The sequence below is a fragment of the Lolium perenne genome, chromosome 6 (genome assembly GCF_019359855.2).
Source record: "Lolium perenne isolate Kyuss_39 chromosome 6, Kyuss_2.0, whole genome shotgun sequence".
NCBI classification, from domain to species: Eukaryota; Viridiplantae; Streptophyta; class Magnoliopsida; order Poales; family Poaceae; genus Lolium; species Lolium perenne.
The window spans coordinates 226835494-226847644 of NC_067249.2; the positions used below are offsets into that span (position 1 = coordinate 226835494).

General features: G+C 42.6%; 1 protein-coding gene across 1 annotated transcript; it reads right to left on the minus strand.

The window, feature by feature from the left end:
• Window positions 1–10319: 10319 nt before the first annotated feature.
• On the minus strand, window positions 10320–12059 carry LOC127305871 (peroxidase 2-like). The gene is made up of 2 exons (XM_051336463.2): window positions 11742–12059; window positions 10320–11295 (listed from the first exon to the last, which is right to left on the minus strand). Exons 1-2 carry the CDS (start codon window positions 11961–11963, stop codon window positions 10486–10488), a joined length of 1032 nt encoding a protein of 343 aa, XP_051192423.1. The 5' UTR covers window positions 11964–12059; the 3' UTR covers window positions 10320–10485.
• Window positions 12060–12151: the final 92 nt, after the last annotated feature.

Here is a 12151-nt window from a genome sequence, read left to right on the forward strand (position 1 = left end):
ATTTTGTATGGAACCTCTTTCTCACCTGGCGCCTCATCCACTACCTTTGCAGTAGTAGTAGATTTTCCAAAGAGGAATTCAAGAGAAGACCCCTCCATAATGATTTATAGCAGCAGGCAGAAATAAAAACAGCACGTACAGTAAAAGTTTTCCTTACCAATTCCACTTACCAATAGCGCTTCACTCCCCGGCAACGGCGCCAGAAAATAGTCTTGATGACCCACAAGTATAGGGGGTGTATCGTAGTACTTTCGATAAATAAGAGTGTCGAACCCAACGAGGAGCAGAAGGTGTTGACAAGCAGTTTCGATGAAGGGTTCACTGTAAATGCTCACAGACAAGTATTCAGGGGGTTTTGATATAGCAGATAAATAAAGTACGAGTAAGTAAAATGCGAGGGAAATAATTGCAGCGAGTGGCCCAATCCTTTTAGCACAAAGGACAAGCCGGTTTCTTTACTTATAATGACCAAACGTTCTTGAGGACACACGGGAATTTAGTCTAGTGCTTTCGCTTCATATAGCCGATTAATCTTCATTGTTTTGATAAGTGTTGTGTGGGTGAACCTATGCTAATGTACCGCCCTTCCTAGGACTAATACATACTTGTGATTATACCCCTTGCAAGCATCCGCAAATACAAGAAAGTAATTAAGATAAATCTAACCACAGCCTTAAACTCTGAGATCCTGCTATCCCTCCTGCATCGATATACTAACGGGGGTTTAGGTTTCTGTCACTCCGGCAACCCCGCAATTAGCAACCGAATACAAGATGCACTCCCCTAGGCCCATAAATGGTGAAGTATCATGTAGTCGACGTTCACATGACACCACTAGAAGAATAACACCACAACTTAAATATCATAACATTGAATACTAACCAACATAATTCACTACTAACATTTAGACTTCACCCATGTCCTCAAGAACTAAACGAACTACTCACGAGACATCATATGGAACATGATCAGAGGTGATATGATGGTGAATAACAATCTGAACATAAACCTTGGTTCAATGGTTTCACTCAATAGCATCAATAACAAGTAGAAATCAACACCGGGAGAGTTTCCCCTATCAAACAATCAAGATCAAACCCTAATTGTTACAGCGGTGACGAGGTGCAGCGGTGGAGATGGCGGTGATGATGATGATGAAGATGATGGTGATGATGATGGAGATGATGTCCAGCTCGATGACGATGACGATGGCGTCGATTTCCCCCTCCGGGAGGGAATTTCCCCCGGCGGATTTCAGCCTGCCGGAGAGCTCTTTTCTCTCTGGTGTTTTCCGCCCCGCAGAGGCGGCTATGACTCTTCGCGACTATCCCCTGGAGCTTAGGTTTTCGGGACGAAGATGTACGCGAAGGAGAGGAGGCCAGAGGGGGTCGTGGGCCCCCTTCCCACATGGCGGCGTGGCCAGGGCAGGGCCCGCGCCGGCCTATGAGGGGGGCCCATGGCGGCCCTCCTCGGCTCCTCCTTTTGGCTCCCTTCGTCTTCTGGAAAAATAGGATTTTTCATATAATTTCCGTCAATTGTTTATCTTCTGAAATATTGCATTCTGACGGCGCTTTTTCCAGTAGAATCCTGACTCCGGTGCGCGATCCTCCAATAATCATGAAACATGCAAAATAGATGAAATAACATAAGTATCATCTCCAAATATGAAATATATCAATGAATAACAACAAATTATGATATAAAATAGTGATGCAAAATGGATGTATCACACTCCTCCGAACCTTTGCTTTCTCAAGCCATGGCTAACCGAATCCTCGGGTGCCTTCCAACATTTCACATACCATGGAGAAGTGTCTATTTGCAAAATTAAGTTGCTTACTGATGAATCAGAGCAAAACATGTGAAGAGAATTATTAATGCAAGTTAATTAATTGGGGCTGGGAACCCCATTGCCAGCTCTTTTTGCAAAATTATTGGATAAGCGGATGTGCCACTAGTCCATTGGTGAAAGTCTGTCCGGAGTAAATGACAAGATCGAAAGATAAACACCACATACTTCCTCATGAGCTATAAAACATTGACACAAATAAGAGATAATAGCTTTTGAATTGTTTAAAGGTAGCACATGAAGTATTTGCTTGGAATGGCAGAGAAATACCATGTAATAGGTAGGTATGGTGGACACAAATGGCATAGTTTTTGGCTCAAGGATTTGGATGCACGAGAAGAATTCCTCTCAATACAAGGCTAGGCTAGCAAGGTTGTTTGAAGCAAACTCAAGTATAAAACGGTGCAGCAAGACTCACATATGAACATACTGTAAGCATTATAAGACTTTACATCGTCTTCTTTGTTGTTCAAACACCTTAACCAGAAAATATCTAGACTCTAGAGACCAATCATGCAAACCAAATTTTAACAAGCTCTATGTAGTTCTTCATTAATGGGTGCAAAGTACATGATGCAAGAGCTTAAACATGATCTATATGAGCACAACAATTGCCAAGTATCAAATTATTCAAGACATTATACCAATTACCACATGAAGCATTTTCTGTTTCCAACCAAATAGCAATTAACGAAGCGGTTTTCAACTCCGACATGAACATTAAAGATAGAACTAAGAACACATGTGTTCATACGCAACAGCGGAACGTGTCTCTCTCCCACACAAGCATCAATTTATTCAAACAAAACAAAAACAAACAGACGCTCCAAGTAAAGTACATAAGATGTGACCGAATAAAAATATAGTTTCAAGAGAAGAAACCTGATAAATTGTTGATGAAGAAGGGGATGCCTTGGGCATCCCCAAGCTTAGATGCTTGAGTCTTCTTGAAATATGCAGGGATGAACCACGGGGGCATCCCCAAGCTTAGACTTTTCACTCTTCTTGATCATAGTATATCATCCTCCTCTCTTGACCCTTGAAAACTTCCTCCACACCAAACTCAAAACAACTCATTAGAGGGTTAGTGCATAATCAAAATTTCACATGTTCAGAGGTGACACAATCATTCTTAACACTTCTGGACATTGCACAAAGCTACTGGAAGTCAATGGAACAAAGAAATCCATCCAACACAGCAAAAGAGGCAATGCGAAATAAAAGGCAGAATTTGTCAAAACAGAACAGTCCGTAAAGACGAATTTTTTAGAGGCACTGGACTTGCTCAGATGAAAATGCTCAAATTGAATGAAAGTTGCGTACATATCTAAGGATCACGCACGTAAATTGGCAGATTTTTCTAAGTTACCTACAGAGAGCCCTGCCCAAATTCGTGACAGACAGAAATCTGTTTCTGCGCAGTAATCCAAATCTAGTATGAACCTTGCAATCAAAGACTTTACTTGGCACAACAATGCAATAAAATAAAGATAAGGAGAGGTTGCTACAGTAGTAACAACTTCCAAGACTCAAATATAAAACAAAAGTGTTGTAGTAAAATAAACACATGGGTTATCTCCCAAGAAGTTCTTTCTTTATAGCCATTAAGATGGGCTCAACAATTTTAATGATGCTCGCGCAAGAAATAGGAGTTGAAGCAAAAGAGAGCATCAAGAAGCAAATTCAAAATACATTTAAGTCTAACATGCTTCCTATGCATAGGAATCTTGTAAATAAACAAGTTCATGAAGAGAAAAGTAACAAGCATAGGAAGATAAAACCAGTGTAACTTCAAAAATTTCAGCATATAGAGAGGTGTTTTAGTAACATGAAAATTTCTACAACCATATTTTCCTCTCTCATAATAACTTTCAGAGGCATCATGAACAAACTCAACAATATAAGTATCACATAAAACATTCTTATCATGAGCTATATGCATAAAATTATTACTCTCCACATAAGCATAATCAATTTTATTAGTTGTAGTGGGAGCAAATTCAACAAAGTAGCTATCATTATTATTCTCATCATCAAATATAGGAGGTATAGTATCATCATAATAAACTTTATCCTCCATAGTAGGCGGCACCAAAAGACCACTATCATTATAATCATCATATATGGGAGGCATATCATAATCAACATAAACTTTCTCCTCAATACCCGGAGGGCTAAAGAGATCATTTTCATCAAAACCGACCTCCCCAAGCTTGGAATTTTCTATATCATTATCAATAATGGTGTTCAAAGCGTTCATACTAATATTACTACTAGCATGCAAATAAGGTTCCATAGGTTTTTTAATTTTCGCATTAAACCATTCATGTCTTGACTCAGGAAATAGTTTAAAAAGCTCACAGATGTTTTCCATTATGCCTTACTAGTGTTTAACAAGAAACAAAAAGATGCAATTGCAGGATCTAAAGGAAATAGCTTCGAACAATCACACAATGGCGCCAGAAAAGTACTTAGTTACCTGGGACCGGAGTATGAGTGCCTTTTACCTTTCCTCCCCGGCAACGGCGCCAGAAAAGTGCTTGATGTCTACGGGTGCTTCTATTCTTGTAGACAGTGTTGGGCCTCCAAGAGCAGAGGTTTGTAGAACAGCAGCAAGTTTCCCTTAAGTGGATCACCCAAGGTTTATCGAACTCAGGGAGGAAGAGGTTAAAGATATCCCTCTCAAGCAACCCTGCAATCACGATACAAGAAGTCTCTTGTGTCCCCAACACACCTAATACACTTGTCAGATGTATAGGTGCACTAGTTCGGCGAAGAGATAGTGAAATACAAGTGGTATGAATGAATATGAGAAGTAGTAACGGCGCCAGAAAAGTGCTTGCTGGCGTGCAGTTGATGGTAGTAATATTGCAGGAAGTAAAGATGCAGTAAAACAGTAAACAAGCGATGATTGCGGTATTTGGAAACAAGGCCTAGGGATCATACTTTCACTAGTGGACACTCTCAACATTGATCACATAAATAAATAAGTTCTCTTCCTTTGTGCTACATATACTCTTGTTTGATAATGAACACCATTCGTTGTGTAGGGCTGCAAGAGCACCTCAATGCCGGAGTTAACAAGCTCCACAACATTCGGCATTCATATTTAAGTAACCTTTAGAGCATAATAGATCTTTGCAATTTAAACCGAGTACTAACATAGCATACACACTGTCACCTTTACACTATGAAGGGGGAATAAATCACATCAATACTATCATAGTAATAATTAACTCCATAACCTACAAGAGATTATGATCATAACCTACGCCAAGTACTACACGATGCACACACTGTCACCATTACACCGTGAAGGAGGAATAGAATACTTTAATAACATCACAAGAGTAGCACATAGACTAATAGTGATACAAAGCTCATATGAATCTCAATCATGTAAGGCAGCTCATGAGATCATTGTATTGAAGTACATAGGAGAGAGATTAACCACATAGCTACCGGTACAGCCCTTAGCCTCGATGGAGAACTACTCCCTCCTCATGGGAGACAGCAACGTTGATGAAGATGGCGGTGGTGTCGATGGAGATGCCTTCCGGGGGCACTTCCCCGTCCCGGCGGCGTGCCGGAACAGAGACTCCTATCCCCCAGATCTTGGCTTCGCGATGGCGGCGGCTCTGGAAGGTTTCTCGTACCGTGGCTTTTCCGTCTCGAAGATTTAGGTCAGGGAGCTTTAAATAGGAGAAGAGGCGGAGTCGGAGGGGGTACGGAGCCGCCACACAATAGGGCGGCGCGGGCCCAGCCCTGGCCGCGTCGGCCCCATGTGTGGGCCCCCTGTGGCTCTCCTCTGGTGGCTCTCGGGTGTTCTGGAAGCTTCGTGGAATTCTAAGATGCTGGGCGTTGATTTCGTCCAATTCCGAGAATATTTCCTTACTAGGATTTCTGAAACCAAAAACAACAGAAAACAGGAACTAGCACTTCGGCATCTCGTCAATAGGTTAGTTCCGGAAAACGCATCAAAACGATATAAAGTGTGAACAAAACATGTAGGTAATGTCATAAAACTAGCATGGAACATAAGAAATTATAGATACGTTTGAGACGTATCAGTGATCTTGCATGCTCTCCGTTGCTAGTAGATTCTTTGGCCAAGTATGTGCTTGTGACTCCAAGAGGAAGTATTTATGCTCGATAGTGGGTTCATGCCTCTAGTAATCTGGAAGAGGGACAATAACTTCTAAGATTGTAGATGTGTTGTTGTTACTAGGGAGAAAACAACAATGCTTTATCTAAAGATAATTCTATCGTTTACTTTACACACATTGCTTAATGCGATAATCTGTTGCTTGCAACTTAATACTGAAAGGGGTGCAAACGTTAACCGGAAGGTGGATTATTAGTCATAGACGCAGTTGGATTACGGTCTATGTATTATGTTGTAATGCCCAAATGAATTGCATAGTAATCATCTTGTCATGTATGGTCTTTATTCTGTCGATTGCCCAGTTGTAATTTGTTCACCCAACATGTTATTTATCTTTATGGAGAGACATCTCTAGTGAACTGTGGATCCCGGTCCTTTCTTTTACATGATAAAATCGTCATGTTCTGTTTACTTATTGCAAACACTGTTCTCTTTAATTCCACTACAAACAAACATCTATTTCCATACTATACGGTTAATCCTTTGTTTTCAGCAAGACCGGTGAGATTGACAACTTCACTGTAAGTTGGGGCATAGTATTTTAGTGGCGTTGTGTGCAGGTTCCATGTTGTTGCTGACACCGGTAGTGCGCCCTGCCAAAAGTCAGCCAGCAACACCTTCAGAAGTCATTCCTTTCTCCTACTGGTCGAATAAACCTTGGTTTCTTACTGAAGGAAAACTTGCTACTGTGCTCATCATACCTTCTTCAATATTGGGGTTCCCCAACGGTGTGCAACTGCGCAACATCACACCGCAAGGCCACCATCACATGAGGGGTTAGTATATACCACCTCATCAAAATATAAAAGGCCATACGAAGTTTTTAAGCCCTGGCTGCGACCAAAATGTACATCATCATCAAGTCATCACCATCACCATCGCCTCCATGCAACCATGCCCACCCCCATGGCCCCAAGGACACCAGTGCATATTGTAGTAGCATTTGGCTAGGTAGGTCCTCAGCCAGAGGATCGTGTGTGGCGGTACCATTTCCACAAAGCTGGTACCGTGGGCCTTGTGATTGATGAGGTGGTTGAGCGCCGCCATGAGAGGCTCATCGCTGAAGCTAACACCGTCCATGATAGACCGGCACAGGTCAGGGTGCATGTCAGTGGGCTTGTTGTCCCAGATGGAATGTGCGACGTCCATGACAACGGGGATCATATCGGCCAAGGCCAGAATCTCATCGTCGACGAAGTCACACTCCTCTTCCTCAGCTTCTCAGGGGCGCCATCACTGACCACCATCTCGGACTCCTCGGTGTCATCATCCTCAGGTAGGGTAAGTGGAGGTGTACCTAGGGGCTCACTTGATCTCATGGCGTACTTGCCAGTGGCGAGCCCGAACGAGAAGATGGTATGTATCTCATTGTAGTTGGCGATGGGCGTGCAGGAACTCGTCGTCCTTGGGGTGATCCTAAGAAGAGAGCAAAGTGTGTTTATTGTGCAAGTTAGTGATCAACGATCAATTAGGACAATGGTTGAGGAAAGTGTGGTAACAAAGACATGATCGTGGTAGTGCTCAACCTCTAGGATGACTCCTTGCACCGCACTGAGCTCCGCTAAGATCTCGGAACCTGCTACTGGTGAGCCGCCTGATCCTCCACTTCCTCAGGTGGTTGTACACTTGAGTTGAGCTAATGTCATCACCGTAGTGCTCCACGAGAAAATTCTCCATGGCAGTCATATGAACTTCTTTGAAGCCCTTGTTAGTTCGCACGCCACTTTTGATGAGCTCGCACATCTTCTCTAGAAAGAAGATCAACATGAATGGGGACCATTTCATCGTGCCCTTCTGTGCAGTCTTCATCGCCTTCTCTGCATCAGTGCGGTACTTGGCCCTCGTCTTCTTTGTGGCGGCAATCCTTGTCGCCACCTCTATCATGACCTTGGCGACGAGGCTATCCTTAGGGCCCTCTGACACCAGCACATCAGACAGCTAGGTCTCAGCAATGGGCGGTGAATTAGCCACTTGCAAGGAGATATGCGATTCTCCAACACAGATCATGGCCTAAACGAATAAACCATGCCGTATACACAGGGTAAGATGGATGCAACCGAATTTAATCTACACTAGATCCCTCCGTTCGGAAATGTGTCACAGATGTGTCAAAATTCGCATGTATCCAGACACATTTAGTGTGTAAATACATACAAATCCGCCACACTTAATACTATATATAAAAGGTTTGTTCTCCTATGAGTCCTCCAATTAACTGTTCAATGTTTCATATGAACAGTAGTCGTGACGAACAGTAAAAATGTGCTACAGTAACCACACCATGAACAATACCATGATAAACAATAACAAACATGCTACTATAATTCATATTAATATAAAATTCAGCTACTTTATTTTAGATGGCACTTGCCTGATATTTCTTTTATGTTAAATATTTAACATAATTCTTTATTTTATCATAATTATTTTTTTCCAGTCGGTGACATAATTATTTTCTTCCAATCAGTGACCGCGCCAACTTTTTGACATAACATATCGGCCCGGCGGTACTTACCCTCCAGGCTTTTTTTTCCAAATATTCGACGGTGGTTTTTCCACACACTTTTCTGACCGTAATTTTTCCACAGTGGTTACCCTACAGTAGTTCGTCAACAGTAATAGTAATTCGCCAACAGTATTGTCCCTATTCTTTGTCCATAAGTTTTCGAGATAACTTCCATGCGTAATTTCCTACCATTAGTTAACCCACATTGTTATTTTTCTTTTCTTTGATAGTAGTTTTTCGAAATGTTTTCCCGACATAATTTTACCACGGTAACATTGACAGTGATTTGTCAACTTCTTTGATAGTAATTTTTCGACACAGATCTACCACCTCGACAGTGATTATTCGATATTAATCCTTTAACAGCGCACCGGTAATTATTTGACGCAAATATTAAGCCTCAATAGTAATTTCTGTATGGTAAGTATTTGATAGTAATTTGCAACAACGACTAATCCTTCAATGGTAAGTATTAGACAACAACAAACGGCCAATCACATGCACGTTCCTACACACAAACGGCCACCATAAACTATAAAAAGATAGCTCCTATAAACTAAAAGTTGAGTACACATTCTACATGATCGACACCACGGGTGCGGCGTGCGTCGCGCTACACTTCCTAGTATTTCCTAACAGACAAAGTACTTGCTATCTAGTGGACGGAAAAATAGAGATGACGTTGTTGCATGAGCTTTGATCTTGCATACATTAATTGCACCAAATTATTTTATTTCATTTGACATAAATAAGATGAAATAAAATTGATGGTATCATTTTATTTGGCAATTCCACATAAATGACATGGTGCAAGAGGAATTAAGGTTAAGCACGGGACGAAATCCATGAAATTCTCAATTAAATTCTAATAGTACCAATTTTGTGACAGCCAAACAAGTTAATTCTCTGATTATATACCAAATAATAGTAGCCAAACAAGCTCTTATAGGTATTATAGATTTTGAAGAATTCACGCTACACCATGCACATATACAATGTATCCACAGAAAGATGCACAAACAAGACAGTTTTTTGTAGGGATCAAACATGACTGGTCCAGAAGGAAAATTGCTGACTTCACCAGTTGACCTTGTTTCAACCTATCCCTCGGTCCTTCCGTTTACTACTTTGTAAGACATATGGATACATATTGCAAGTGGTTTCTGCATAACAAAATGTGGGTACGTGGTTCCTGAATGCTCATCGAAATACAGATGACAAAGATAAATCAGCCAAATGAGACAGAAAGATTAGTCTGAAAACATCGGGAAAATCTTGACGATCCAGGGATCAGAAACTGTGCCTGCACATCCAAAAGGTTAGTTATGCTACCGTTGTTGTACAACAAACTAGGTAAAAATAACTGATTCAATGCTTAACTGCTTCCTTATATTAGTAAGCGCACATGTGGGTACATGAGAGCGGTAACGTTGCATTTGCAACTTACGAGACATTAATACAAAGGGTGTGTCTATGTCTCAGTTAACTGAGAATTTCTTAAGTCTCAGTCACCTCAGAAAAGTGCAGCAAAAAAAAACAGAGTTTTCCACTGCTTAGATATTTCAGCTATGGCTACAAGAAGAGAAAAGAAGATTACTTTTACCTTGGGCAGGAGGACACGATCGAGTCTGGTGCTGGCCGACCATTCTGTGATAGAGACGCACTCAGGGATGCACATGAATACTTAGGCTCGTGTTCCCTCAAAATTTTACGCCAGAGTCGCCGAGGCGTGTTGCCAACAAGGCAGACACATATGAACCTGGTGGATAATTGGGGCTATTTGATAGGATACTAGCATGTGTAGCGATATATTGAGAAATATGTAGCAGATCAATAGATCTGGAAAACACGAGAAATGGGAATCAAAAGAATGGATCAAACAAAAAAACCACACAAAGATTATTGAACTCTACACACACGCCAAATGGATCTTCCTTGTTGGATCTCCACGCATGCATGTACTATTTAGTAGCTGACGATGCTGCACTTCTTCCTGATCCCGCCCTTGCTTCCCGCCGGCATGGGCAGCATGCTGAGCTTGACCATGGATGCGGCGAAATCCTCGTTCCAGAGCGTGCCATTGTCCGCATATTCATGGACGTGGCCCCGCGCCTCCGTGTGCGTCAGCAGCTGCCAGTCGGAGTTGAAGCTAACGATCCTAGCGAGGTTGTTGTGGTAGTAGGAGTTGTCGAACAAGTCCCTGATCTTGCGCACCCGGCTCTTGAACCCTGGCATATACTTGGCGACGGTGGTGTAGTCCTCGTCGCGGACGTTGTTGACCACGGGCGGGTTAGCGCTCTGGCCGCACTTGTAGTTGAGCAGGTTGCGGTAGGCCGGGTTGATCTGGTCTGCAGGCGCAGCGAGACGGCCCTTGAAGGACGAGCAGTGTGCCATGCCGATGGAGTGCGCTCCAGAGAGGATGACCATCTCCTCCACGTCAAAATTCTTGAGGGCGAAGCTTTTGATGAGCTGTTGGGCGGTGAAGGTGGAGTCCGGGAGCTCCGTTTGGGCCTGGGATGCCGAGGAGACAAAGCCATCGAGGCGGCCGGCGGGGACGTCGTAGTTGATATGCCCCTTGCTGAGAATTTTGGTGGCGTCACGGGCAGCGTAGACAAGTATATCGGAGCACGACACTACGCCGGGGCATTTCTTCTCGATGTCGGCCTTGATCATCTCAAGGATGTCAAAGGCGGCGAGCCCGATGTTCGCCTTCGCCTCCTTCTCCGGGTTAGGGTTTTGTGCGGATTTGTCAAGGAGGACAGAGCCATCGCATCCCTGCATGAATAATCAACATCATGTCATTGTTTTGTTATCATATTAGCTCGACACCTCCACCATGTATGGAAATCCACATTCTGCAATTAGTTTTTCCACAGTGAAATCGAAAAAAGTGCATTGGGTTTTATTTTTCCATGAACACAGAATGTCAAAATGAAAAGCCTCAATGCGAACACTTTCCTAGAGAATGAAAACTTTGGGTCCTGATCTGAAGTGCATAAAAGAACATGCAAATTAAAGTTTTCTGTTTCTGGTCTGAAATTGCATCAAATGAAATGCATTAAATGTTCTCTCGAGTTCTTGAATCTTGTCCAGAAACGTAACAAATTCACGAATTTTACCAAACCCTAGGAAATTTGTCGGTTCATTATGAAACAAAAAATACTTCATTTTGATTTTATACTAGGAAAAAGCAGAATAAAGCAAAAAATCAATGTGCATACCCTAACGAAGCAGTCGTGGAATACGAGCCGAACAAGAGCGGCGCCAACACGGGGGTTCTTCTTGATAGCCCGGACGATGTGCCCTTTGACGACGTCCTCCACGCCCCTGCATTTCTTGTTGTAGTAGCCGACCTTCAGTCCGCTAGCCTCTGCCGATGGCACGCCAAGCAGCGCAGCTTGGAGGGCAACCAGGGAAAACAGGAGAACCACGGAGAGCTTCATGTCTCCTGGACAGCGAGGAGCTAACCGGCAGCTAGTCGGAGAGACAAGCTAGCTTGCCTTAATTGGTTTTGCTCCACTTGGATGTGATGATGTTGGGCTAAAGGTTAGAGGGGTTATATAATGCCGAATTTCTGTCGATTCATGATTGCCCTTCTAGTTTTATTTGAAAGAATGGTTCATGATACACT

Excerpts from the sequence above, each read along its gene's own strand:
- LOC127305871 (XM_051336463.2), bottom strand. The coding sequence starts at position 11,963 with ATGAAGCTCTCCGTGGTTCTCCTGTTTTCCCTGGTTGCCCTCCAAGCT. Across the intron at positions 11,296-11,741 it reads TCCACGACTGCTTCGTTAGG|GGATGCGATGGCTCTGTCCT; the intron begins GTATGCACATTG and ends TTATTCATGCAG.